Below are 27526 nucleotides of genomic sequence, written 5' to 3'. Positions count from 1 at the left end.
TTGTTGCTGTTGGTGTTTGGCTGGCGACTGCTGCTGCTGCTGCTGCTGCTGCTGCTGCTGCTGCTGCTGCTGCTGCTGCGGTTGTTGCTGCTGAGCCATGTGTTGCTGCTGTTGCTGCTGCTGCTGTTGCTGCTGCTGTTGCTGCTGCTGTTGCTGCTGCTGTTGCTGCTGCTGGTTTGCGAGGGTGGCGTTTGCCGGCTGAGCGGCTGCGCGTTGGTTTGCAAGTGACATGGCGGCAGAGTGACTCAAAGCTCTAGTTTGCCCTCCAGGTACTGCCTGCGTGTTGGCGCTCTGCGGTGTGGCTACCCGTGCGGCACCCTGAGCTGGAGTTTGTGCCTGCGCGTTGGCGAGGGCTGTGTTGACGGGGGCCGGTGGCTCTTGTTTAACCGCTGCACCACCCCGCGCCGCCGCATTCTGGGCCATGCGCGCCTGCTGCTGCTGCGGCGTCGGGGTGTTTGTCGCCGGTGTCTGCTGCTGGCCGGCATTTTGCTGTTGATTTTTGGCGGCTTCGACGGCGGCATTGACTGATGCCGTGACGTTTTGATTCTGTTGCTCTGCCGGCGTTGCTGCGCCGTTTGCCTTATTCTGCGTAGCACCTGCACTTGCACCTTGGCTGAGGCCTTGAACAGTTTCCTGCTGCTTCCTCACCGTCTCGATCCACTTTTGCCCGTTGCTGTGCAGTTCGAGTTGCTTCTCTCGATGCTCGCGGTACTGGCGGAGCTCTTCGTCTTTCAAAGGGTTGCCGGCTTGGGTGCGCTCTTGAAAGACCTTGTCCATGCTGGCGACCTTGTTCTTGGCAGATTCCATGGTCATGAGAGCACGTCCATAACGCACTTTCAAATCTTCCACCCATTTCGCGGCGTCAGCGGCAGACTTTTCAGAGAGATGATGGGGCGCTTTGAACGTCATCTTGTTGACAAGATTCATCAAGCGCTCTGGGACCTTGGGCTGCGTAATGGCTGCGGTGACTGAGGGTTTCTCGGCCGTCGAACTCTGGATTGGTGCGACAGCTCCTCCATTAGCATTACCAGCCGGCTTGGCGGCAGCAGCAGCCGGCTGCTGGGCCGACTTATGTTGCGCCGCGGCTGTCTGCTGCTGGGTCGTCTGTCCTTGGGGGCGTTGGGCTCCGACCTGCTGACCTTGCTGCTGACCTTGTTGTTGACCTTGCTGCTGGCCTTGTTGCTGCTGCGCCTGCGCTCGGCGACTCTGGATCTTGTTGATGAGCATGCGCGAAAACTCGATAATTTTATTACGCGCTGCGAGGTGATCCTGGCTGTTGGGCGGGGAGCTGTTCATGCGAGTCCAGAGGCCCGTGACGCCATGCTCGTATTTGACCTTTTCCTCTTCACTGAGAAAGGGCAGACTTCTAATTTGAGCCGGCTGATACATGGGCGGAGGGCGCGACTGAGACTGGCCGGCCTGGCCAGCCTGGCCCTGCTGCGGCTGCCCCCCAGCGGTGTTCATGTCGTCGGCAAGCGTGTTCGATCGAGAAGTAACGATGAGTCGCGTAGAATCGAGGTAGATTACAATGGGATTTCCAACAAGATAAGTTTAACAAATGATGGTACAGGACATCTGACGTGTATGTAGGATGGCGTCGATGATGTCGCGTTGGGAAGACGTAGAGTCGCACACGTAGTTCTGAGGGTCGAAGGCGATTAAAGACGGCCCACTCAACCGAGGGGACGAATATTTTTTGCGGCCGTTTTGGCTGCTGAATCAGCGGGGGAGGCGGATACAGTCGCAGCGTAGCAGCCAGCGGTGTAGCCGACTTGTTAGCAGTTACCGCAACCACTCGGCAGAACCCTAACAGCGCTACTCGAACGCTGTCTGGCACCCGCATTTGTAGCTGCAACTCCACTTATCCCACCGAGTTGCGAGCTACCCCGACTTCTCCAGAAGTGGTAATCAGACGTTATAGATGCAGAAGTATTTCATGATGTCGAAATTTAGCATCATCGCGGAAAAAGAGGAGCGCATGCACTATAGCATACAGATGTTATAATACAAAAGCTTGTGCAATGCCGCATTAACTTGTTTCGTTTTCTGTAGCATTGTACCTCTGCCGCCTGCTGCGGGGACACTACGTGGTGGCAGGCTTGTCATGGAGCGAAGGGGGCTTGATAGCGTCCAGCGGATCATGCACCTGTACCATCACTGCGATATTGAATCACCAGACAGAAGACAGGCACAAGGTTGACGTACAGGGTCGATGCTTTTCGAGGCCACCAGACACCCGCGGCCAGTGATTCGCTCGCGGCTCGCTCATGGGGTGGCATCCGGAAGACCCCGCTGGCCAAAGCACTGCGACGAGCACTTGCATATTACATGGCGCCAGCCTGCCGGGCAGTGAAGGAGGTCCTGCAACGGAACCAGACTGTATACGATTAGATGACGGTTTGTGCAAGAGTTGATGCCGCTACTAATTTGCGGAGTATCGTATGTCTTTGTATAAATGCCGCGGCACGTGGAAGCATGTAGGGATCTTGCGCGGTGCTTGCGCGGCTGAGTGTAGATCTGCTCGAAATGACCTTTGAAAACACGTCATGCTTTTGATTGGCTGCTGGGGTTAAATGGACGGAGAGCTGTCCCGAGGTGCTATCAAGGCTCACGGCCAATGCGACGTCAGAGGGCTGTATCTGCATGTGAACTGTGCATGGACATGGCGTAGAGGGCTGAGCCTGCTGGGGTCGTTGGCACTATGTGTACATGGAACATTGAAATTTGCATAAATTGAGGTTTCACACACAATTGGGGGCTGGTGAAGATTGTTTGTGTATTGCAGGAGAGTCTGCAGTCTCTGCACGTGTAGAACTTTGCGTCATTGTCAGATTTGAAAACTCGTAATGCTCATCTTCAGCCGCTTCAAACATGAAACACGGACCCAAGTAAGGGACGAAAAGGAAAGCTCCGATTGCAGAAGTATACACTAGTTAGCGTCATTAGAGTTTCCATATATAGTTGCTGCGGGCTTGCTCCGCGTTGGCACGCGATATCAGCCAAGAGCATTACACGGAGCATATCGCATAATACCAATTTCGAACAACGGCCATGTTCATTATTTCGCAACCCGTGTGTATTCAGCCTTTCAGAGTAATAGCATGAAGCAAGAAACTGGGACTCGCCCAGAGCCGGCAGTCACGGGGAATCCATACACGGCCATGTCGACCCCTCTTCGTCGAGGTGCATTAGGCTCGTGCTAAATCCCTGTCATGGCCGTTCAGCGGATGGGTGGCTCGTCACTCGAGAGGCTTTTACTGGTAGGATGTTAATATGGGCAGTCAGAAAAAATTTCCCGGCTGTTCTAGAAGTTACGCAAGTGTGGATTGTTGTGCGCAGCTGGAGGGGCCTGGTCTGAAGAATGAGTCTTTTGGGCGTCGATTGTCAAGAAAAAAAGGGGAGACTTTTGAGTCTGCGACACATGTGCGGGAAGCATTGATGCCCAACGCGAGAGCAGATGATGCACAGCATAGACGCCGCATGGGGGCCCCGGCGGGCGCAGGTACAGACAAGCAGTTTGTGCCAGGACGTATTCATGGGCCAGTCAGCGAGAGAGACGAGGTTTATCTTGTTGATTTGAGGGCTAGCGAGATAGGTAGGTGAGTGCGCAGACCGACCCATAGGTAGGCGGGAAGAAGGCGGAAGCTTTTGTATAAGATGCCGTGGAGCTGCCGGCGCGACATGGAGCAGGCTGTTTCATTGTTGCACAAACTTTGTTTTCGAAAGACGGCGACATTATTTTTCCTTCTTTTCGTTTTCCTTTGACGTTTGTTTATTTCCTCCATTTTTTCACTGAGCGAAACATTACAGCAGCTACCTGTCCCAATTGTATCTGGCAAGGCCATACGAAGTAGCATCCATCCAGGTCCAGACCGCCAGATCCAGCACCACGAGAGAATCTGAAACGGCGGGGAAAGAAATAGAAAGAGGAACAAGAAATGAGCTTCCTGGACTGTATGCGTATTGACGGCTGAACAATTCATCTTGACCTTGGCTTTTGTCACCGAGTCACGCCCTTTGTCCTCGGCTTCTACCGAGATAGGGATACCTTACCAAGAACTGGCGAGATACAGCGCATTGAGGCCTACCTATTATAAGGTACAGCGCAAATTGGTCGTGTTATAGTGGCACAGTCCCTAGATGACCCCTGGGTGCGCTCCGCTAGCAGCCGCTAGCTTGCATGCAGAGCCCTATAACGCCCTTCATATGAGACGCTTCTGATGAGCTGGACTGAGCTGAAATGATTTTTTAGGTAATTTGCTGAATTTCTGAATTTCTGACCTTCTTAACATGTGGTGTTTCGCTTGCCGCTTGCCTGTGCTGCTTGCTGCTTGCTGCCTGCTTGCTGACTGCTTGCCAGTCTGCCTCATCTACCGCCCTGGTCCTTTTTCCCTGTCTCCCTCTCTCAGCTCTTCTCCCTGCCCTCTCGCTTCCTTTTTTTTTTCCTTGCCGACATATTACTTTGGGTAGTTCCGTACTGGCCGGCTTGCCCTCTTTGCCTTCTCATCAACCCTCGCCCACCCTCGTCCTCGTCCTCTTGCCCTCAACAATACCTACCTATCTATGGGCGACTCAGGCAACGTTTGCTGTTTGACCACGACCACTCACCAATTATATCCCGTTTCGGCTCTAGTGGCTCGTCAATCCGCGTGCCCTGTTGCTCCTCGCTCAGCCCTCCCCAAGGCGCACAGCTTCGCCGTTCGAGGCCGTCTCGCCCGCCACATTCAACACCATCGCCATTCCAAGACGGCCCTAGACCGTCACGTCAGTACTTGTTCGGGTACTGCCTTTTCCTCTTTCCAGTCAAGGCTCAGCAGCAGGCTGATTTAAATCCAAGAGGGAGCCGATTACTCCAGTACCATCAGACATCTCTCGTGTCCAGCAAACGCACTCTTGCATACAGGCACGCACACGCACACAGATAATTATACGCAGCGCAGCCCTCGAACAGAAAGCAGCTCTCGTCCTCGCTGCTCTCTCCAAACCACCCCTCCATCTCCCCCCATTATCATGACCACCATCGCAAACCGCACTCTGCCTTCTTCTCCGCTCTGGCGGTTCATACTCGGGACTTGGACTCCCTGACTCGACCGCAACTTGCCCTGCGCTCCCGCACCGCTATCTGAGTATAGCGCTCTCCCGCTGCCCCTCTCTGGCGCATGCCCATGCATTGAACCATAGAACACCAAAGGCCAATCACCAATTACCTTGAACTAGGCACTGCGACCTGCAAGACAATACGTTTCTTTTTAACCCGGCCTGTCCTGCAGTCGCCGGCATACAACTACCCGTTCCCTGCCTGCAGCGGCCGCTTTTCGTCCCATAGAATTGCTGCGGCCCTCTTGCGTGTGCTTGCCGCAACTGTGACTCTTCCTACTTGGCACCGCCTACCACCGGTCGAGAGCGAGAACACACAGGGTCAATTGACGGCGGAACAGCACATCAACACACGTTTTTACATCTCCTCCACGTTCGCTTTGACACCGCAACATTCATCCCCCCTTTGAAACAAATTCGCGGATTTTTATACAATTCCTGCTGCCAGCATAACCCCTACCGCTTAGCACCCTCGCCATGCCTGCTCCCAAAGGTGGTAGACGGCAGCCTGCGATGCCTAACCTCAACTTGAGTCGCCAGCAACTTCAGCAGACCAAGTCTCAAGCTGACCCAACCTCTCCTCCACATACACCGACAGCATCACCCCAGAAAACTCGCAAGAGCCAGCCTGTCTTTGATCAATCTTCTCGCAGCGTTCCAATGGACCCTCACATTCGACCCGTCGGTCACGACCACCAGTTTAGCTACCGGCCGACTGTCAGGCCAGAGCAGCTCAGCCCTCGCTCTTCCTCGTCTGAAGTTCCAGATGATTTCGATGATGACGAGTACTCGTCTGGAGATGAGGATGATGATGAAGAAGAAGAAGCAGAAGAAGAAGAAGAAGACGACGAAGAAGACGAGCTCGACTATTCACGTGGACCCATCAAGGCGCCGTCGCCTCTAGCTGCATCTGATACCCAATCATCGTCCGAAGAAGAGCCTGGCTCGGAGGAAGACATTGAAGAAGACGAGGAGGAGGAAGAAGACTCTGAACTGGATAACTCTACTGGGGAACGGCCAATCCCTTCCGTCGGAAGAGTAGTACACATGGAGGAGGTTAACGAGGATGATGATGATGATGAAGATGATGAAGACGAAGACGAAGACGACGATGACGAAGAGGTGGAGGAGGAAGATGTTGACAATGAGAACGAAGAGGAGGAGGAAGACGACAGCGACAACGATGACGACGGCATGTCACGACCAACGATGGAATCGCCGGTTTTCACCACCTTTACTACCGCAACAACCACCGTCTGCGACTTTGTCCTCGAGGAGATAGATCCCATGGATAGCGACAATGGCCTATCTGTCCTGGACCCATATGAAATCGAATCCAATCGCAGCCGATCGAGCTCCAAGCACAGAGACGACCACGGACCACCCTTTGAGCACCGAGAGCTACCCATCAGGATGATGCAAGACATGCGTAACCTTCACTGCAGCAACGAAGCCTCGGACGAGGAAGCAGAGCAGGACACGGAAGAAGCTGCCTTTTACAAATGGCAGCAGTACATGCGCCGACGCCGGCTCAGTGTCTCGAGTAGTATCACCGGTAAACGCACGTTTAGTGAGCGTAGCGCCTCGGACGACTCAGACGACGGCGGTCTCGACGTCAACGAGGTTGGCTCCAGCGCACGCCGCATGCGCAAGCGCTTGCACCGCGGCAGCTTGCTCTTCCAGGACCCGCCAGAGCCGCGCATTGACGAGCTTGAAGAGCCTAACTCGAGCGAGGACGAGTACCTTCCGACTCAGCACCTCGGCATGCAGCTGCCTTACTGGACAATTGAGATTAACGAGATGGAAGACTCGCAATGAATGATATCATGTGGTCGATGGAAATGAAGGGGATAGTCTTGATGGTCCAAGGAATTGACGGCATATGAAATGACTTGTTGGAATGATGTTTGGTTCATGACACCATCTTGCGATGTAATTTGGGAAGGAATTTGTTGTTTGGAAAGAAGTTCAATGGATAGACATGGGCTGCATTTGGTTTCGAGTTGTACTGGGATCGAACGCTTCTGATGGGGTTATTCATGGCCACATTGGCAGATGCGATGATCTGAGGCAGAAAATGGGAAATGCCTGCCATGAGCATGTTTATTGTTATTTCTGGGATTCTTGTTTTCGCAATTAGATAGGTATAGACATAGAATGGGAAAGCGTTGCATGACCATGTTCGCCAGTCATTGGTGTGTATGGAGGGAAGACGATATTCGTGTAAATTGGGTCTTCAAGGGTGGTAAAAGGCCGATGAAGAAGAACCATAATCAAGATGATAGTAATTAATCGAGAGCATCATAGCATGTTTCGAAGCTAATGCTTCGTGTGTGTCAATATCATTACCCAAATAAACTATGTGCCGGCCGGCCATAGTGGGGGACGCGGGGCGGTCGTGCGACAGCGAAGCCGTATTTTGCTCTCCACTGCCGTACCGCCAAGCTTCCGATTTCAACGACGTCTCTTTTCCAATTCCCAACCGCCATTCCTTTTTTTGCGACTTTTACGTAAAACGCAATATCATTCAAGCTTCGAACTACGACACCACGCAACGCAGAGTTCTTTTCTAATCCTTATACACTTGTCGATCCTGCTCTGCAACAGGACGCGCCCAGAGTCGCGTCACGACAAACAGCCACAATGTCACGCCTGAGTCCGCATCTGGAGCAAATCAGCTACTCCTGTCAAGGAATCGACTCTCTTCCGTAAGACCACATTTCTGGAAAACAAGCCGAAGAATCATCAACTCACCATGCTCAGCTTCCCGCCTCCCAAAATATTCACCAACGCGCTCCTCTCCGCCCCCGACATCACCTCTCTGATCCGCGACACCGAACCCCACGAGCGCGCCCTATTCTCCGTTCCCCCGCCACCTCCTCCTCTCGCCCATACCAAACGCGCTGCCTCCGTCTCTGCCTCTGACGACGCGAAACCCGCGGCTAAGCGCCGCCAGACCGTCTTCAACGTGACGGCGACTGGCGACGTAACGACTGGCGGCGGCGGCGGCTCGTCCACACGCGCGGCGGCTCAGCCCCGGAAACACACGGCCGTAGCGGCGGTGCTGGGCGGCGCGATGCACGAGCGGCTGCGGGAGGACCGTCGAGGGGGTGCGGTGGTGGACGTGGAGGTGCTGCTACGGGGCGCGGAGACGCTGTGCGGTGTGTATGAGCTGCCGGGCGCGCGGGAGCGCATCGCGTCGCTGAGGGCAAAGTATAGGAATGGGAAAGAGACGGTGGAGTACTATGAGGGCAAGGTGGCGGAGCAGGGAGCCGAGTTGGCGAGTCAGAATCGGGACTGGATGGCGGAGGATGAGGAGGAGGAGGGGGAGGAGGGTGAGGGGGAGGATGAGGAGGGGGATGTGTGGACGGAGGAGGATTTGAAGAGGGAAGAAGAAGAGGCGAGGGAGCTGGAGACGAAGAAGAGGGTACTGCAGGCAAGGTTGAGAAACATGGAAAAGGATCTGGGTGGGTTGAAGAATATGTAGCACTTGATGTTTAATGAGTACATGATGTTTAATGATTGATTTTATTGGTTGAGATGCGCTATTCCAGTCTAGTATAAAGAATCTGCTAAAGGAGCTTTTTCAAAAAGAGCCTTCAAATTCCGGGTATCATCTTATCTGTCCCAAATGACAGTATTCAAAGTTAAACATAACAATTCGTTGCGTCTGAATGCGCATACCAAGTCCACAGTATACCGCCGAATCCCCCCACAGACGGTAAAGAAAAATAATAAAAAACAAAGATGCAAGTCATCAATGACAGAAAGCCGTAGGCTTCTCTGACACAATCGTTTTCATGCCCACTCATGACGACACCTTCCGCTGCCCTACTGTTGTCTGTAGGCTGAATAGGGATGCATCTAGTACGAGGAGGAGGAGGAGGAGGGCATGGGCGTTAGACCAAATCTGCAGAGAACCCTCCGTATCCGCTGGGTCCGCCAAATCTGCCAGGGTGCGACATATATGCGCGACTCGGTAGCCAAACGCCAAACCTGTACTCCCCCTCAATCCGGTTGCGCACCCGCTGTCGTCTCTCCATCTCCTGTTGTTCCCGGAGGCGATTCTGCCTCTCCTCCTCCACTCTTGCCGTCGCTTGTCGGCCAAGACGCGGATACCGCACCGCAGCATCCCACTCCTCCAGGCTCGCGTACGGGCTGCGCAGCCACGCCCCCAGCTCGTGCGACAGCAAGCGCGCCGAGCTCCGGCCCAGATTTGCCGTCAGCAGGACCTCGAGCAGCCCCATGCCGGTGCCGATATCCCGGTTCTGGAGCACGCTCACGGCGTGCTCGATGAGAAAGGCGGCGCGCTCGGCCGGCACAGAGTCAAGGACGCGCAGCTCGCGTTGGAGAAAGGCGCGGGCGCGCGTGATGAGCTGCGGCTCGCGGTGGAGCAGCGCGGGCGGGAGCTCGCGGTAGCCGCTGATGGAGCCCGAGTCGACGTGTATGAAGAGGAGACCCCGCGGGTAGACGTCGCGACGATGCGCAATGTCGCGGGGTGCGGTGTTTGCCGCGCGTCTCATGCTGCGGGCGTATGCGGCACCGGCGGCGGCAAAGTCGGCGGGTGTGTACCGGGGACGACGCGTTGCGGGGGTGTGTGAGGATGGACCTGGCCAGAGCTGCGCGAGGAGGATTTCACCCGGGCTGCGAATGTCGTTGATGGGACGGCCAGGGAGGCCGCGCGGGCCGCGGATGATTTGGTTGACAAGGACCTTGCACAGCGGGCAGCGACGGCTCACGGCGAGCCAGGTGCCGATGCAGCCGACGTCAAAGTTGTAGTGGCCGCAGGGGGCGAGCTCGCAGGGATCGCTAATTTCTTCGAGACAGATGACGCAGCAGTCCTCAGAGTCGGGGTTGTGGGTGGAAGGAGCGGCCCGAAGGTCGCGGGGGTTGGTGCTGGTATCCTCGTCGGCCATGACTTGGGGCGAATGAAGTCGTGGGAAAGAAGGTTGGGTGAGAGAGGATGGGTGAGAGAGGATGGTGAAGGGCTGTCGTAGAGGTGACAAGTGGTTGTAGAGGTGAAGTGTTGTGTGGAGGTGAGGTGTTGTGTAGAGGTGAAGAGTTGTTACAAAGGTACAGAACCGTTGTAAAAGGTGAAGAATGTTTTGTAAAGTGAAAGATGGTTTCAAAGCTAAAGACGTGTTGTTGGAGTGAAGAAGAGGACGGAGGGAGAGGGAGAGAACGAATATATATAGAAGTGCGGCATTCAGAGTTTGATGGCCGGACATGACCTGACGAAGTTCGGTTGGTAGCTTCAATGGCGGTGGCTGGCAAAGTGCTTGTACAAAAACTCTATTCAACACCACTACTTCATCTACTGGCCCAAAGTCTTGCCGACAATGAAAGTAAAAATTACAGCAAAGCCCCAGTAGTCTAAATCGGATAACGTTTGTGTTCATCACGGGTATTGGTCCCCTACACAACTTTACAATGTCACGATCTATGCTTCTCGGGAGCGGGCTGCCGATGTTTTTTAGCGCACGTGGCGTACAATGCTAGCTCCAGATCGAGGCTTATTCAGTGGAGACTCATCATGAAAAAAGCTTCCCGTCAAATAGAAAAAGAAAAGTCAAAAAGCTAGATCCAAGCGGAGCCGTGCAGTGCGAGAGTTGTAGGGCTGAAGTAAATTGTGAGGCTAGTTTTCTTGACAGCGTTTGAAGCCGCACATTCTACCTGACACCGGTTGATTAATTCTTGGTGGCGTTGATGGTATGTGGACAAGTAGATTCGGGGGAAGCAGCACTCGGTAAACTTTGTCAAAACTGAACGCTCAATGTGCTGTGGTGTGGCCAGGTAGTTGGTGTTTGTCAGCTTTGATGAAGCGTGACTCTGGCCACATGTTGGACTCCAGTGCAACGCGTCTGGGTCTTATATTGATATTGATGTTAGATAAACTTAAGAGATATTTAGTAGCATACTATTATTATACAATCTATCTATTGTGATTGGTAAAGTGCCAATACATTTGGCTCAGGCTTGCGCAAAATGGTTGCCACGACACCATGATCGGTCAACCGACAGAATAGTGAGATCAGGATGTGTTCGAGTTATCCGCGACGCTAGAACTACGGCCGGATCTTGATATCCAATGAAAAACCAGCATCGAAAGAACAAATGCCTTTTGGCTCTATTTACTACTCTGGCTTTACCGCTTCTACGTCATACAGAATCCACGTAGTAACGTCAAAATGACAAGACAGAATGTGTCCCAAGCTGGACACTAAATTAATCACATATAAAACCGGTTTATAACAAATAGCTCATATACTCCAGTGTATATCCTTTGTATTAGGTGCTACTCTGTACCTTGCTGCCATCTCGCGATTGCTTTCTCGGAAAATTTAGTGTCCGGATGTGATTGACCAAGAATATGCTGGCGAAGACACACGCAGCTATGCATTAATTCAAGGGCTTCGTGAAGTCGACCAAGTCTCTGTAGAGTGAAAGCCAAATTATTCATGCTGGTCAGTGTATCGGGATGGTCCGCTCCAAGCTTCGCCTTGCGACTCTCCAACACCTGTACCTCAAGCGTCTCTGCCTCTTTCAATCGGCCTTGCTTCGTATATGTTGCCGCTAAGTTGCCTTTGCCGGCCAGTGTTAGAGGATGTGTTGCTCCAAGCTTCGTCGTGCGAGCCTCCATCACCTGCACCTCAAGCCTCTCCGCCTTCTCTAACCGGCCCTGGTGCCTATATATGGACGCCAGGTTATTCATATCGAACAGTGTGTCAGGATGATCCGCCCCAAGCTTAGTTATGCGAGCTTCGATCACCTGCAACTGGAGCCTCTCCGCCTCCTCCCATCGGCCCAGGTCACTATATGTTACCGCCAAGTTGGCCATGCTGGACAGCGTCTCGGGATGGTCCGCCCCAAGCTTCGCCGTGCGAGCCTCCGTCACCTGCACCTCAAGCCTCTCTGCCTCCTCCCATCGGCCCTGCTCACCATATGTTACCGCTAAGTTGATCATGCTGCTCAGCGTGTCGAGATGGTCCGCGCCTAGCTTCGTCTTGGAAGTCTCCATCAGCCGCACCTGAAGCTTTTCTGCCTTCACCCATCGGCCCTGAAACAGGTATGTCGACGCCAGGTTTCTCATGCTGCTCAGCGTGTCGAGATGGTCCACGCCTAGCTTCGTCTTGGAAGTCTCCATCACCCGCACCTGAAGCTTTTCTTCCTCCACCCATCGGCCCTGGCACCCGTAGGTGAACGCCAGGCGGTCCAGGCTGTTCAGTGTGTTATAATGATTAGGCCCTAGTAACTCCTCTCGAATCTCTGCTGATTGCCGGGCAAGATCCAGGGCCGTATTGTAGTCACCTTTCTCAATCATATACTGCGAAACATTCGTCAGCAAGAAGCCCCAATCGAGACCTTGGCTTTCGTCAGCCGGTCGCTTCTCCAGTAGTCTCTCAATGTGTGGTAGTAACAGCTGACATCGATTCCATGTTTCAAAGAGCCCGTTCGGGAAATGTTCCGCTGCTAAATGCAAAAATAACGTCCCCCAGCGTGCGACTTGGCCCAGTCCAGAGAGCCAAGCCCGCGTACAGATCTGGACCAAGGAATGCATCTCGTATAGATCTGGTTCTGAGGATGCCTTAACGAGCGAGTATGCGAACAGAACATCCAAGTCTTTCTCCAGTGTCTCATCGTCGCTTTCGTCATCTTCTGTTCTCTGCTCACACTCTGTATACCCGGATAACATGTAATGTGGAATGTTCTGCGGCTGAAAGCAACTCAAGAGCGAAAGCAAACTTGCTGCATCAGGGCTCTCTTGACGAATCTGGTTGAAAGTCACTTCCCATGTGATTGCAACCGAATTTGACACGCTTTCATGCCGTCGTATATCTCCACCATCATGTTTTAATAGGCCTATTCTCTTCTTGTCGCTTTCCTTGAAACGTTCCATGTATTCATGGATAGAGATACGACGGCGATTGATGTATGCAGCGGCCTGATTAACAGCAAGCGGAATATAATCCAAGCAGCGAATAAGATCTGTGGCTGTGGCTGTGTTGTAGCTAGAAGTGAGCTTCTCCTGTAAAAGAAGTAGTGCCTCGTCACTCTTCATCGCTGGAATTGATATAATGGCTTTATGGCCGCCTGTAAGCCTCTCAGCGACGTCCAGATTTCGCGACGTGATTAAGGTTTTTCCATTGTTGCTCTTTGGAAGGTATGATGCTATCGGAATATCTTCCGTTTGACTGAAAAACGTATCGAAGTTGTCAGCATTGTCGAGAATAAGTAGCCACGGGGCTACATCATCTCTCTGTAACCAGTCACAGACAAGCGCTAGAATATTGGTCTTTGGATCGTGCCGACGAGGGAGGGCGAGGTTGTCGGCAAGAGATCGATAGGATTGCTCGAGTGTCGCCCGTGAGGCCCCGTGGATCCAGAAGACACTCTTTTCGGGACTGGAGTCATGGACATTGTACGCAATTTCGATGGCAATCTGGGATTTCCTTCTTGCTGTTAGCCTCGAAGTGGTAGCAGTCGAAAGAGCGTGCTACCCAAAGCCTCCCATGCCAAACAGCGCTTGTCGGCTCGACTTGCCTGCGAGTTGCTCGTGAATCTGTGTCTGAATGGCGGGTCGTGGAACAAAATCTGGATCCCGAGGGAAAGGTACAAAAAAACGAGGCTGTCGAGCTGTAGACACATCTTCACTCATTGCAGAGACGCCGTCGACACCACTTTTGATATGAAGAAGCAAAGTGCTATAGTGCGTCAGCCTGTCATTGTCAAGCGTACGTTGGAAATTATACTTACGTTTGATCTATCAGTAGCCCGTCCATGATTCTGCGATGACAGTGCTCAAGGGTAGACACCATGGAATCTATTTCATCACGGCTGAATGGCCACTTGAGGGCTCGGGTCCAAAGCCGGTGTTTGGTCTGACGAGCGACGCCCCCATCGAGCTTGTCGTGCAGCTTCTGAAGTGTAGAATGACATGCCGTGAGCTGCTCTTGCAGATTCTGCGACGTAGACAGCGATGCACCTTGCGGTGCTTTGATGAGAGCTTCGGCGTGGTCCAGCGTCGTCTTCAAGCCCTTTAGCAGCTTTTCGAGGCGGGATATATCGGCAGAGGCATTTGCGACTGCTTTGGAGTACTGTGAACATAGAGTAATGACCTTCACTGACACATCAACAACGGCAATAACGCTCGCCGCAACACTCAGACCATCCATCGAGGCAGGTAGGTGCTGTGCACTTGCGAGTGGCTTTGGGCAACGATCGTGGGCGTCCACGCCTTGCCTGATGAGCGCGGGGAAGGTGGCTGTGTTGAGATGCATGATAGATGCCACATGATTGGCCTAGCATTCGAGACTCTGCTGCAAGGGTGGCAAGCGCTGAGTACTTTGGGAGTTGAAATGAGCGCCCATGATCTCGGGCCGATGAATCGGGGCCTTGCTTCAAGGTCGTGGCTCATACATAGGGTTTGAATAGATTGACCAATCAACAGAGTCGTCAATACAAGAGGGTAAGAAAGTCATCAATTGACGCCATGGTCTCTTTGACCCAGGGCACAAGGCTTTTCGCCCAGCCCGTATCTAAAGTCAACGATACAATCCCAAAATATTGATTCACTCATCATGATACATCAATTCTTGTAAGAGGCCCATTTTACAACTCCCTGAGCGCGACGTAGCACTGCCGGGGCTTATTGGTGAGTACCTGCACCGCGTCGTACCCCGATAACGCCACGGGGCATGACAGCAGCTCAAACTGCCACACTAGCAGCGTGAGCAGCTGCTTAAACTGCACATATACCATGCGACGGCCAAAGCAGCCCCTCTGGCCGAGGCCAAACGGAATTGACGGGTACGCCGCGGGATCAAATTCGTCCGCGCCCGTCACGGGGTGCTGCACGAGCCACCGTCGGGGGTCAAAAACGTTCATGCCGTCTTCGTCGCGTATGCGGTAGTAGCCCGCGTCCGCATGCTCGACCAGCGCCTTTTGCGAGGTGCTGCTGCGCAGCGACTCGGCAATGGGCAGATTCGGCGATGTGTATCCGGGTCCCTTATTGACGACCACGATGGTGGTGCCGCGCGGGATGGCGTGCCCGAGAACCACGGTGTCGGCAGTGGCCTGCCGGTCCGTCATGGCCGTGGCATGGGCCAGACGCAGCATCTCTTCGATGAAGGCGAGGAGAAACGGCACGTCGTGGTCGGTGATTTCGTTGTGCGTGGGGAACCGGTCCTCGGCGACAGCGGCGGGGTGCGCGGCTCGAAGTTGCGTCCGGAGAGCGGCCTGGTGCTCCGGGTGGTCGGCCATGAACTTGACGCCCCACGCGAGAACGTTGGAGGTGGTCTCGTGGCCGCCAGTGATGAAGCCAAACATCTATTCACTGTGTAAGCAGGAACTGGCGTGTTGTAGCCGCATGATATGTGACATGGGGGCGGACTCACCTCATCCTTGATAGCGTCGGACCAATAGTCGGGCGCGCGGTTTTGCTTTTGGGCCAGCGCTCGCTCGCGATGAAGAACAAGGTCCAGTGCGCACTTGAGCTTGGAGTAGCCAGCGTCTGGCATGTCGGCGTCGTCGTCGTCGTCGTCGTCGTCGTCGAACTGCCGGACAATCTTGTCGACCTGCCCTTTGATGAACTGGTCCTTGATCGCGCGCAGCCGGCGCACACGCGGGAACCACGACAACACGCGCCAGGCAATGTCGGGAAAGCCCGTGGCAGCGACGGTTGGAATATTCTCCGTGGTGCGCAATAGGGCGTCCATGGCCGGGGTTAGCGGCGCGCGGGGAAAGTCGACGGGCTCTCCCGGGGCCGCGGCGTTGCGCAAGTTGTTGCGCGCTTCCTCGTGGAGGCTCCGGTATAGCTTTACCTGCTCCGCCAGCGCGCGGTCCTCGGTGCCGTCGCCATAGCCGAAATCGTAGATGGCGTCGAGGGTGGCGTAACTCAAGTCATGGTTCGCCGCAAAGGGCCGTCCTGTGCCGGCGATACTGCACTTTATACGCCAGAGTTCCAGCAGACGGCAGGCGCCGGCATACATGTTGGGAGCGGCGACACCGTGGAGAAAGGTCGGCGACATGACGTCTTGAAGAAGGCGACGGTGCGCAGCCCAGACGGGTCCCGTCTTGAGGCAGGCGTGGAAGTTGGGCATCTCGCCGCGCAGCAGGGCGATGGCGAGGTCGGAGCGGTCAAACTCGTGGCCGCGCCGGACGAGGATGTCCTGGGCCTCGCGGAAGTCGGAGACGACAACAAAGGGCCGCGCAAAGGGCACGAGGAACACCTGGTAGACTGAGCTTCGGTGGCGGTCGCTCTGGCGCACGACCCATTCGCTAATGTTCTCTGGGGATTCGCGCTGGATGGCCATGACGTCGCCGAGAAGAGAGCGCGCAGCCTCGGCATTGTAGGGGATGCCGGGAAGCGGTCGGGGAAGAAGCCATTGCCGGATTGTGTAGAGAGTGGTGGTGATGAAGAGAAAGACGAGGATCAGGGTCTGGCAGGTGACGGCGGAGGGGAGCAGGCTGGCGATGTGGAGAGACATGGCTGCCGACGGTCAAACGGGTGGTGTAGCACTGTGGCGGTATCGTCCAGAATGCCAATCTTTGGTGGCGATTACGACTAGAGGGCCATTGCACGAGATTTGAGAAGAAGGAAAAGAAGTACGACGAGGTAATTACGGTGGTGAGGATACAGCTGATGTGGAAAATTGGCATCATATGGCTACGACGTCCGAGAGTCCCGTCAGAGCAAACACTGTCCACAAGATTGGCTGGTATGGCATCATGGCGGGAAGACTGTGGGGGCAAGCCATGCTAGTTTGTCGTTTGATGCCAACTAGATGATGCTAGCTAAGCTCCGATACCCCAGTTGATGATGGATGCAACGAATCAGATTATCCTGGTCAAAAGGGGGATGCGCGAAGCCGCGAGTTTGCTGAGGCATGACATCTAGCGGAGGGTCTTGTCAAGGGTTTATTTGTTTGCTAGGCCTGGGCGTATTGGGGAGCTTGGAATTGCTTGCTGACCTTTACTTGTGTAAATCTTATTTTTGGACCCAAGAGATAGAAGTGCGGGATTAGAGTTGTCGGTGCCATTTGCGTGGCTGAATCATAGCATTTCCCGAATGGGTGGCCAGCAGCGAGTCTCATTGGCGGAAGCAGAACCGGCAGTTGGCTTGAATGTCTGAAGTGTTGAATGTCTAATCCGTAGAATGTCGAGAGGCGGTTGTCGATCATTGGCAAGTCTTTTGTTGGTCCAATTAGCTGTCAGGTGTTTATTTTCTCGATATTGATCTTGCAATGGAATTGGAGAGGCTATGCAGAGTTGACTGATGTTTCGAGGTATATCCTTATCATGATGGCGAGTTTCAGGGACAAGATGGCTTTTCTTAGCGGGCCATGGCGCTATCAGCACTGCGATAACTGTTTCGGCGATGCACTGTAATGGACTGCAGACTTACACATTCACGCACTGTATTGCACTGTATACCTACAGCGGCCCAACAACTGGCCGGTATTTCCTAAATACAGAATGCGGCCAGCTCCATGTACCGGCCAGCTTGCAGCGTCATGGATTATACGGCGTAGTAATGAAAGGTATACCGGAGAACAGAAAAGAACAATGTACAAAACGCCGCGTTTGAAACCGATAGCATTCCTACTTCAAAAAGATCATTTTCGCATGACAGCCCTGGTGAATTGATAAATTACAATAATTACAATCTGCCAGATTGCTGCTGGCCAGATCTGCTTAGCTCAGCACTCAAGCTGTTACTCAAGTACCCAAGTACCTGCAGTCGCTGCCACGCGTGCCTCTGTCGCCTAAACGCTCCCACAAGGTACCTGCGCGACTCATCCCGTTGGCCCGTGCTCCCCTTCTCTTGTGACCCAGCTCGAACATTCTCTACCTAGCTCACCAACAACGCCGCCATCAATCGTCTCCTGTGCCATCATCCCAAACCCTCACCCACGGCCTCTGCGACACGTCTCACGCTCTCTGCGACTCCAATTGCGCAGTTGCATCCTTTTCCGCGCCTCATCTGCTATCTAACTGCTTCGCGCCCGTTGATAGCAGCACGCCCGTTTTTTCGCCACAGGGTCATCCGCTGCCCAGACCACCCACGCTGACGCTACCTTGCGAGCCTAAATCTCGTAAGCGCGCCCGCCTTGCTCGCATCACGAGCCTTCTTTTGCCATTGCCTCCATCACCAAAATCGCTACCCATCCTGTCCGTCTTTGCCGCGTTCCGCACTATTAGGCACTCTGCGCCCTCTTTTCACTGATCCGAGCCTCCGAGCGCCATGCCTAGCAAGACGCCTCAGCGCAACGGCAAGCCCACCCAAAACGGCGACCGCAAAGATACCGAGATGAAGGACGCCGGCAAGTCCAAGGCCAAAAAGGGTGCCAAGGACGGCGACGAAGAGATGACTGTTGTTGTGCCCCCATCCAAGGCCAAAAAGGGTCCTGCTGCCCGCCCTGCCGACGCCGATGGCGATGTCGCCATGGGCGATCAGGATATTGCTGAGCAGGTTGACCCCACGGAGCAGACTGTCACAGGTAAGCTATTGCTCATCATCGCAACCCCCCGCGCGTCGTCATTCACGTTCTAAACTGACTCTTGCTCTTAACCACAGACATCAAGAGCAATTTTGCTCTACTAGACCGCGCCGTCGCCCTCTTCGATGCCAGATTCTCCCTCCGAGCCCTTCGATCCATCTCTCTGCTACGAAAACGTTTGAGTCCCGATGTCATTTCCCAGGCCATTGTCGATACCTTTCCAGCTACCGTCACCGCTGGAAACGTCGCCAAATCCCTCCTTGTTGCCGTTGGCCGCGAAAGTATCCCTCTCAAGGCCCTCAGTGAGATGGACATCGACTCCGACTCCAAGCCCGCCAAGAATGGCGTCAAGAAGGAGACTAAAGATGTCATTCCCGAAATCGACGTCTTCCTCGGTATCCTCATCCAGGTTTACCTCTTTGACACCAAGCAGTATCAGAAGGGTGCTGCATTCTCCGAGGAGCTCGTGGAGCGTGTGCAGTCTCTTAACCGCCGCACTCTCGACTCGCTCTCTTCCAAGGTCTACTTTTACTACTCGATCTTCTGCGAACACATTGCCCCCCTGCCACCCTCGCCAGAGTCGCCCGTCGTCGCCATTCGCCCGAAATTGCTCTCGGCCCTCCGCACAGCTGTTCTACGCAAGGACATTGACACGCAGGCCTCCGTCATTGTGCTGCTATTGAGGAACTATCTCTCAACCTCTCACATCAACCAGGCCGATCTGCTAGTATCGCACACCCAGTTTCCCGAAAATGCCGTCAACAATCAGGTTGCCCGTTTTCTGTACTACCTCGGTCGCATTCGCGCCATCCAGCTGCGATACACCGAAGCCCATGAGCACCTCACCGCTGCCACACGTAAGGCGCCATCCAGCAACTGTGCCGTTGGCTTTTCGCAGACCGCTACCAAGCTGCTTATGGTGGTTGAGCTGCTCATGGGAGATATTCCTGACCGCGCCACTTTCCGCCAACCTGCCCTCGAGGATGCCCTGCACCCCTACTTCCTCCTGGTCCAAGCCGTCCGCGTTGGTAACCTTGAGGAGTTTGAGATCGCTATTGCCGACCACGCCGAAGCCTTTCGCCGCGACGGAACATACTCTCTCATTCTGCGCCTGAGACAAAATGTCATCAAGACTGGTATTCGCATGATGTCGTTATCCTACTCGCGCATCTCCCTGCGTGACATTTGCATTCGCCTGCATCTGGGAAGCGAAGAGAGTGCAGAGTACATTGTCGCCAAGGCTATCCGCGACGGCGTCATCGAGGCCACTCTCGATCGCGAGCACGGTTTTATGAAGAGCAAGGAGGTTGGTGACGTGTACGCTACCAGAGAGCCTGGCGAGGCATTCCATGACCGTATTCGGGCATGCCTTGCCCTCCACGACGAAAGTGTCAAGGTAAGATGACGTGGTCACTTAAATCGCTCGTTATGTCTAACGAATCTCTAGGCCATGCAATTCCCCATGAACCAGCACCGTCTGGAGCTGAAGAACGCGCAAGAAGCTCGGGAGCGGGAGCGCGAAATGGCCAAGGAGATACAAGAGGGTGACTTGGATGACGACGACTTAGGCGGCGACTTTGACGGAATGTAGTGATGACTTTATTTCATCACTTGTTTTAATACAGCCGTCTGGGTCGGATTTGGTAATCGAGCTGGGCACTTTCTACATGCGTTTTGATTCCCGTACATGCAGTGATGAGTGTGGGGGAGATGGAAGGCAATGGATGAGCCGCGGAATATCTTTGCACTTGTACTACATATTGGAACGATACGGCTAGAGTTGGGGCGAAAGAGCGGCAGGAGCAGAATACAAGTTGTCAATTTAGATATTTGTGCATAGCTGCCATGCGCTATCCGTACACAGCATTTGAATCGATCGGATTGAGATGGAGTCGTAGCTTCCTGATCCCACGACAAACACCAGCACGTGACGCGCCATAGTCATGAGGGAACCACGAGAAGACGACGCGGCCTCAAGCCGCATTGCGCCATGTGCATCCATCTCAAATCCTCCATTCGAAGGTCGTCACGGAACAACATATTGACTTGCAATCGTTCCACTGTGCACACCTGAGGCTCGTCACTCACACGGTGTTTTGCAGAGGCGGCCAATCTCCACCACACCTAGGGTCTGCCTGATCCCAGTAACAAGCTACAGCGCCTACTCGTCGTATTACCGTAAGATACGTTCGCCCGCCCGTCCGTCGGCTACCCTCCACCGCCCACCCGTTTTGGTCATCCGTCATCAACAAACTCTTGATTTTGCCCAGTGGGCTGGCGAATCAGAAAGAAACAAAAAAAAAGGTACAGCCCACCCTTGCGCTTCCCCTCGGTCGCTCTTCTTCTGCGAGGCTGTAAGAATATGCCTCCAAAGCGAAGACGACCAGGAGAAGTAGCGCAGGCAACGCAGCCACCGACAATCGACCCCCGAGTGCCCTCACCAGCTGTGACGCGTGCTGCCACGCGCCAGACGCCCATCTACCCGCCGCCGATACCGATTTCCAGTCCGCCCAAGACGGCTGCCGCCGCCACCGCATCCTCTGTCGCGACACCTGTGCCCCTTCCAATTGTTCCTGGCCAGGCACCCTCGCCGCCCAAGCTTGGCGGTGTGTGGCCCAGGTCCGCGCGCGCCACTCGAGTGCGGCCGCCGCCCGTCTCGTCGGCGCCTGCACCAGCGCAGCGTGACTTGTCACCGCTTCCCAACAACAGCACACGTGCGATGGGTGACACGGGAAAGGAGAATGTTCGTGCCACGGGCTTCATCGCACCGGAAACTACCTACCACATTGCATTTCCGCATCAACAGAGCAGAGTGCCAACATCATCATCTGCCAATCATCACGGCTATCTCGCCACGGCGCCTCGAATAGAAATGGCCTCGAATCCTTCGACCGTTACTCCTGTGCTGCCTCCGAAACCACCGATGCTCGCCGGCAAACCACCGCAGAGCTCCGATCGCAATATTGACAAAGTAGTTTTTGGTAATCTCTGCTTCAAAACATGGTATCCGAGCTACTATGGAAAGGAGGTCTTGGGTGATATCTCTGCGAATTCGAGAAATGGCACTAAAGACCACGGCATCGAAGCTGGCAAGGCACATGGAAAAAAGGATCGTGAGCATCCCCCAATGCTTGAGCGACTGTACGTTTGTCCAAGTTGCTTCAAGTACGCCAAAGAACTCGTGGCTTGGTGGGGTCATGTACGATCCTGCGGGCTCAAAGGCCGTGTCCCCGGCAAGCGGGTCTACGTTCACCCCCGAGGTCGGCGCAAGATCCGTGTAGCGCACGACGGAAAAGGCCCCGGTCCCAAGAAGCGTCGGGGTGACGGCGGAGTGCGTTACACGGAACAAATAGTGCAGGATGAAGGCGAATGGAGTATCTGGGAGGTCGACGGAGAGATTGATAGAGTGAGTGCTCGCCCATTACCAAACGTGCTTTGACATGAAGCTAACTATTGCAGTTGTTTTGTCAAAATTTGTCACTCTTTGCCAAGCTATTCCTCGACAACAAGTCGGTGTTCTTTGACGTGACAGGCTTCAACTACTTTTTGTTAGTGTACACGCCGCCCTTCAAGCCACCTGTCGGCAACGAAGCTCCCGAGGCCCCTGTCCCTCAAGTCACGGGCTTCTTCTCCAAAGAAAAAATGTCGTGGGACAACAATAACCTGGCATGCATCCTTGTATTTCCACCATGGCAGCGAAAAGGCCTGGGGGCACTTCTCATTGGTGTCTCGTACGAGATATCGCGACGAGAAGGTATTCTCGGTGGACCAGAGAAGCCCATTTCCGATCTCGGCAAAAAGGGCTACAAGAGATTTTGGTCCGGTGAGATTGCGCGCTGGCTGCTGAGCCTCGACGTGCCCCAGATCCCGCCGCCCGGCATGGAGCTCATGGTTGACGTCAATGACTGCAGCGACGCCACCTGGATCACGCCCGAAGACTGTCTTGGCGTCCTCCGCGACATGGACGTCCTTGAAGATGCGGGCGTCGGCCCCGGCAAGCCCGTCAAGCGCCAAGACACGCACGACGCAGAGAGCGACGCCGATGAAGTGGACGGCGCGGACAAGAAGCACGCTACGCCGACATCACCTGCGCAAATGCAGCTCGGCAAGCCGGTCCCGCGCGTGCGCATCGACAAGGAGCGCATTCGGCGGTACGTTGTGCAGAACCGCATCGACCTGGAAAGAACGTGCGAACCGACAGGCTTTGCAGAGAGCTATGCGCGGAAGACGGGGAGCGAGATGGTGGAGTAAGCTGTAGTTTCGCAAGAGTCATTTTCGACGTGGCGGATATTTGTACGATTTGATTTGGCGTTGGGTGGTTACATTTTGATACCCTGGATCTTTCATTCTCATGGAGTTTGTACATGGAGCTGCATTTACACACATTTGTAAAGGATAATGAGACATGAAAACAATTTGTATTAAGACAAAGAGTTGCTCTTCTTCTATTGTAATATACCAATGTGTCTATATATGCTACATGTCGTAAAATCTTGGGCAACGTTTCATTCATGGCGTATCGTCAGTTTTGCAGGCCGTGGTCGCGGCGCCTCTACAATGACTTGCTCGGTCAGCCCGCCATCCGTTGCTGGACTCTGCGGCACGGCGAGCTTACGCGGTGTCGCCGGCGTAGGCTGCCATCTCGCCGACGAGCATGTGCTCATGGCGTCATCGCCGGCATTGTCTTGCCGATGGTTGAGGACATTGTCGATGCGCAGCCGGGGCGGGCCGGAATTGAGGCCCTCGCCGTTTTTGGGAGGTCCGGCTGAGACGAGACGGAATTAGCTTCTAGAACTCCCTGCGGCGGCATTCTTTGACACTTTGAGAGAATGGAATGGATGGACGGGCTTACATAGAATCAGGGAAAAGAGCTTGACAATGACGGGGCCCCAGACCGTCATGGCAATGATTTGGCCGTAGGACCAGCGGTTCGCGCGGAAGCTGTCGTCGCTGATGACCTTGCTGAGGGAGATGAGATATAAGACGTTGATGACGAGGTAGGCAAATTCGAGACCGTGCCAGAACCAAGCGGACCAACGCAGCCAGTGGCGCTTGAGCGGCCCGTCGGGCCAGCGGCCGAGCCCGTGGGCCCCAATGGACCAGTGACGGGTGCGGCGGTGCGTGCGCAGCGTCCACGCGAGCTGGTCGACGCCGAGGGCGACAATGGCGACAGTGTCAAGCACGAGGAAGACAAGCTTGTAGACGAGCGGGTGCGGGAAGAAGGTGAGGGTGAGGCCGTCGACGCCGGCGCTCGAGGCGCAGTAGGTGCGGGGGCTGGGGTTGCCGCCGCAGGCGGCGACGGCGCGCTGGCCGCGGAAGAGGTCGAGGGCACCGGCAAAGGAGATGCTCTGGGTGGTGGCGACGACGGCGAGAAGGTACTCGGTGCAGAAGCCGAGAAAGGTGTGCCAGTTGCGGATGCCCTCGTTGTGGAGGCAGACCTGGATGAGGAACATGGGTAGGATGCCGTTTTGGGAGACGTGAAAGGCGACGGCGCCGTTGACGACGATCTCGCCCCAAAAGGAGCCCTCTTGCGAGTTGACGACAATGGCGAGGATCGAAGCGATTTGCACGGCAAAGATGAACCAGCACTGGGCTTCTTGGAACTCGACGAGCGTGGTGGCGATGGCGATGCTGGTCCGGGACAGCGCCGACGAGTCCTTCCACAACATCGACTCGATGCGCGTGAGTCGCCGGACAATGCGCTCCGAGGCTGGCCGCTTGGCGGGCTTCTGGGAATAGCTGACCCAAAAGGTGAAGATTCGGAGAAAGATGTAGAGGGAGCCGGCAAAGACGACTTGCAAAACGTAAGATATGAGGACCTAGGTTGTCGTGTAAGAATAATACTCTGGTGCCTGCCAAGAAACGTGTGGGTGTGGGACTTACACCAGGACCAAAGATGTCGGGATTGATCTCGGCGCGCAGCTCGGGGCAAAAGATGTCCATGGCCGCAAAGATGTCGTCGGTGGACGAGTTTCGCGACAAGTACGTAATGGAGGCGTCGCACGGCTCGGAGAGCTGATCCTCGATGCACGACTCGACGGCACACGCGGCAAAGGATTCCACCACCGGCCGGCCCTGAAACGAGGCCAGCGAGCCGTTGCCCATAAGAGCGCTGGCGTTGCGCTCGGCTTCGGCGTCGACGTAGTAGGTACCAACCTCGCGTGTCCAGTATGCAATAGATGCGAGGGCCGCGCAGTTGTAAAACGTCTCAAATGAACCAAAGAAGAGCGCTGTGTCGTTGCACGCCGTCGGGCAATCAAGCGGGGCGCCGCGGCCGCGGCCGATGCGGCATCCCGAGAGGTAGAGGTCGACCTGCGGCCCGCCGTCGATGCCATCCTGGATGAGGTCGCGAAAGGTCAAGTCGTCCTTGGTGTAGCCGCCGACCTTGGCGAGGTCGTGAAAGGGAAAAAAATCGGACGTCCCGTCAAAGCCCGGGCGCACAAGAACAGTGAGCGGCGACGGGGTGGGTGAGACGACAGAGACAGAGGAGACGGCCGTGGTGGTGCGCGAAAAGGACGGCGCAAAGGTCGTCGTCATGACGCTTTCTTGTCCGGGGATTGACGCGAATAGAAGAGGTCCGAGATTAGAGATAGTACCGCTGCTGCTGCCGCGCTTGGTTGCCAGTCCGAAACCGCCGAGTTGGCCACACGTGCTGCATTTCCAAGACCAGCCACGTTTGAAAAAGCGATCAAGTCTGATATTCGCAAAGACACCACCGAGATGAAGCCTGGCCAGCCAGCAATTCTGTCACTAGCGCAGCTCTGGACGCGGTAAGATGTATGATAGAATTTTCTGCACCCGCTCAGCGTGCTAAAGAGGTGAGGCTGGATAGCGTGATAGGGGATCATCCATTGATAATGTGCTGTTGCGGAGCCGCCCCAGGCGGTCCGTTAGTTCGAGCGCCCGACGGGACTTGGCATCATCATAGGTGGCTGGCATGGTCGGAATTCTCGGTTCGGCCGCTGATCCAAGTGTCGTGTGCAATGTCCAGCCACTGCACTATTTTAGAGATGGGAATGAAGACGTAGGTAGAGTTGACGATGTTGAGGGTATCGCAATATTGAAGTGTGTAAGTCGTGTCTGGTGCATTTGCAAACAAGCTTTTGACGAGGCGCAAGCCGGGCCGGGCCCCGGTTTATCGAAAATTTGGGTAGACGCCGGCATGTGCATGCAGCTTGGTGTCAGCTGCCAAACAGTGGGGTGCTAGGCTGCCGAACAGTGGGGTGCCAGCTGGCAGCATAATGTTGTGACGTGAGCAAACGGACTGTGCTTTTTTATTTGAATTCTGAGTATTGCGATAGATTCGGTATTAGGCAAGAATGTTCTCGTGATGAAAACACTGCTATGGAGTGCATCTTTCCCAGATCGGCCCCAGTGTTGCAGGTGACTGACACGGCCGCAATGAAACTACACAGCGACAGCGACAAAATTAAATCAGAGAGTACCATCATAAAAACAAGCAATAATTTAATTTGATAAACGCAGGAATTTGCATGGATCTCGATATCTCTATCAAAATGCATGACTCGGTTCAGCACCCCTCCGCCAAACCACCACTTACTTACCACCACCGCAATTAGCCCGACGTAAGCCGACCCCAGGACGTCATCCCGGCCGAAGCTAGCTCTTCTCACAGCAGCCAGCTCCCATTCTTCATCACACACACACACGTACTAATCCTCTTCTTCCCTCTCCCATCTCAATTGAATTGAATTGATTATACGCAAAAGGGTGGGCCACTTTCAAAGGCCTCCTACTTGATCCGCCTTTTGACCAATCCCCGCCGGCCGCACCTCTCCCCCCCCCCCTCCACACAAGGATGGCCCCCCGACTCCCCCGCGCCGTCACCTCCACGGCCACCACCTACCTACTCGTCCGTCCCTCCGTCGGCGCCGGCGCCAGCCGCCACGCCTCGCTGCGCCTCTACTCGGCCCAGACGGAACCCCTCATCCGCGTCGCCAACGTCCCCGCCGGCGCCACCGGCCACATCCGCGTCCTCGAGCTGAACCGCGCCTCCGCCCGCAACGCCATCTCCAAGGGCCTCCTCGCCGCCCTGCGCGCCGAAGTCGACGCCATTCACGCGCAGTACGGCCCCGGCGGCGAGGAGCTGTCCGTCGCAAGCACGGCTCAAGGCGGCCCGACCCGCGCGCTCGTTATTGCCAGCGCCGTCGACTCGTGCTTTTGCGCCGGCGCTGACCTCAAGGAGCGGCGCGGCTTCACCCAAGAAGAGTAATAATGCATTGCACCCAATGACTTTCTCTACATCCCGGATCATGCATCAAGGCTAATCACTTCGGTCGTCTATAGAACCAACGAGTTTCTCACCAACCTCCGCGCCACGTTCACCTCCCTCGCCGACCTCCCCATCCCCACCATCTCCGCCATCTCTTCCATCGCCCTCGGCGGCGGCCTCGAGCTCGCACTTTCGACGCACTTTCGCGTACTCTCCTCCAACGCCACCGTCGGCCTGCCCGAGACGCGCCTCGGCATCATCCCCGGCGCCGGCGGCACCCACCGCCTGACGGGCCTTGTCGGCCTCAGCCGCGCCCGTGACCTCATCTTGACCGGCCGCCGCGTCGCCGCCCCCGAAGCCTACTTTCTCGGCATCGCCGACCGTCTCGTAGAAGTCGTTCCCGAGGACGAGCGCGATGGCGCAGACATCTTGCCTGCCGCCCGCAAGAGCGCTCTCAGCGAGGCCGTCCGCCTCGCGCAGGAGATCTGTGAGGGCGGACCCATTGCCATCCGCGCTGCCCTGCAGGCTGTGGCCTGGGCGCGGCCCGATAAGGAGAATGAAATGTACGAGCGTGTCGTGGCTACCGAGGACCGTAACGAGGCTCTGAAGGCTTTCAAGGAGAAGCGCAAGCCTGTCTTCAAGGGACGGTAGATAGGGAGAAAATGAACGTGTAATATTGAAAAGGCTACAAAACAAA

The 27526-nt window shown here is 55.1% G+C and overlaps 10 protein-coding genes across 10 annotated transcripts in view; 5 read left to right on the top strand and 5 right to left on the bottom strand.

Annotated features, from left to right (window-relative positions):
• The window catches only part of BBA_07134 (transcription initiation factor TFIID subunit 12), a gene marked incomplete at both ends in the record, with an annotated part of 2397 nt that extends 933 nt beyond the window's left edge, over window positions 1-1464 (bottom strand). Inside the window, one exon of the mRNA XM_008602231.1 lies at window positions 274-1464. Coding sequence (XP_008600453.1) covers window positions 274-1464 — 1191 coding nt within the window. The remainder of the gene's footprint in view (window positions 1-273) is intronic.
• A 4110-nt stretch (window positions 1465-5574) lies between these two features.
• BBA_07133 (uncharacterized protein) lies at window positions 5575-6915 on the top strand (the record flags this gene model as incomplete). Its single annotated transcript, XM_008602230.1, has 1 exon — window positions 5575-6915. The coding sequence occupies one exon, from the start codon at window positions 5575-5577 to the stop codon at window positions 6913-6915; it is 1341 nt and encodes a 446-aa protein (XP_008600452.1).
• Window positions 6916-7740: 825 nt separating this feature from the next.
• On the top strand, window positions 7741-8584 carry BBA_07132 (DASH complex subunit Spc34; the record flags this gene model as incomplete). The annotated part of the gene is made up of 2 exons (XM_008602229.1): window positions 7741-7805; window positions 7861-8584. The coding sequence occupies 2 exons, from the start codon at window positions 7741-7743 to the stop codon at window positions 8582-8584; spliced, it is 789 nt and encodes a 262-aa protein (XP_008600451.1).
• A 412-nt stretch (window positions 8585-8996) lies between these two features.
• Window positions 8997-10013, bottom strand: BBA_07131 (C3HC4 type (RING finger) zinc finger containing protein; the record flags this gene model as incomplete). Its single annotated transcript, XM_008602228.1, has 1 exon — window positions 8997-10013. The coding sequence occupies one exon, from the start codon at window positions 10011-10013 to the stop codon at window positions 8997-8999; it is 1017 nt and encodes a 338-aa protein (XP_008600450.1).
• Window positions 10014-11392: 1379 nt separating this feature from the next.
• On the bottom strand, window positions 11393-14375 carry BBA_07130 (kinesin light chain 1 and; the record flags this gene model as incomplete). Its single annotated transcript, XM_008602227.1, has 3 exons — window positions 11393-13547; window positions 13596-13799; window positions 13852-14375. 3 exons carry the CDS (start codon window positions 14373-14375, stop codon window positions 11393-11395), a joined length of 2883 nt encoding a protein of 960 aa, XP_008600449.1.
• Window positions 14376-14706: 331 nt separating this feature from the next.
• On the bottom strand, window positions 14707-16583 carry BBA_07129 (Cytochrome P450 CYP526H1; the record flags this gene model as incomplete). The annotated part of the gene is made up of 2 exons (XM_008602226.1): window positions 14707-15423; window positions 15492-16583. The coding sequence occupies 2 exons, from the start codon at window positions 16581-16583 to the stop codon at window positions 14707-14709; spliced, it is 1809 nt and encodes a 602-aa protein (XP_008600448.1).
• Window positions 16584-18340: 1757 nt separating this feature from the next.
• BBA_07128 (26S proteasome non-ATPase regulatory subunit 3) lies at window positions 18341-20187 on the top strand (the record flags this gene model as incomplete). The annotated part of the gene is made up of 3 exons (XM_008602225.1): window positions 18341-18596; window positions 18674-19992; window positions 20044-20187. 3 exons carry the CDS (start codon window positions 18341-18343, stop codon window positions 20185-20187), a joined length of 1719 nt encoding a protein of 572 aa, XP_008600447.1.
• A 771-nt stretch (window positions 20188-20958) lies between these two features.
• On the top strand, window positions 20959-22847 carry BBA_07127 (histone acetyltransferase SAS2; the record flags this gene model as incomplete). Its single annotated transcript, XM_008602224.1, has 2 exons — window positions 20959-22002; window positions 22056-22847. 2 exons carry the CDS (start codon window positions 20959-20961, stop codon window positions 22845-22847), a joined length of 1836 nt encoding a protein of 611 aa, XP_008600446.1.
• Window positions 22848-23101: 254 nt separating this feature from the next.
• Window positions 23102-25133, bottom strand: BBA_07126 (uncharacterized protein; the record flags this gene model as incomplete). The annotated part of the gene is made up of 3 exons (XM_008602223.1): window positions 23102-23361; window positions 23449-24415; window positions 24480-25133. 3 exons carry the CDS (start codon window positions 25131-25133, stop codon window positions 23102-23104), a joined length of 1881 nt encoding a protein of 626 aa, XP_008600445.1.
• Window positions 25134-26415: 1282 nt separating this feature from the next.
• Window positions 26416-27480, top strand: BBA_07125 (enoyl-CoA hydratase/isomerase; the record flags this gene model as incomplete). Its single annotated transcript, XM_008602222.1, has 2 exons — window positions 26416-26825; window positions 26904-27480. The coding sequence occupies 2 exons, from the start codon at window positions 26416-26418 to the stop codon at window positions 27478-27480; spliced, it is 987 nt and encodes a 328-aa protein (XP_008600444.1).
• Window positions 27481-27526: the final 46 nt, after the last annotated feature.

This window comes from Beauveria bassiana (assembly GCF_000280675.1).
Source record: "Beauveria bassiana ARSEF 2860 unplaced genomic scaffold BBA_S00023, whole genome shotgun sequence".
In the NCBI taxonomy this organism is placed as follows: Eukaryota; Fungi; Ascomycota; class Sordariomycetes; order Hypocreales; family Cordycipitaceae; genus Beauveria; species Beauveria bassiana.
The sequence above is the reverse complement of the archived record's forward strand: the minus strand, read 5'-3'. Positions and strand labels throughout refer to the sequence as shown.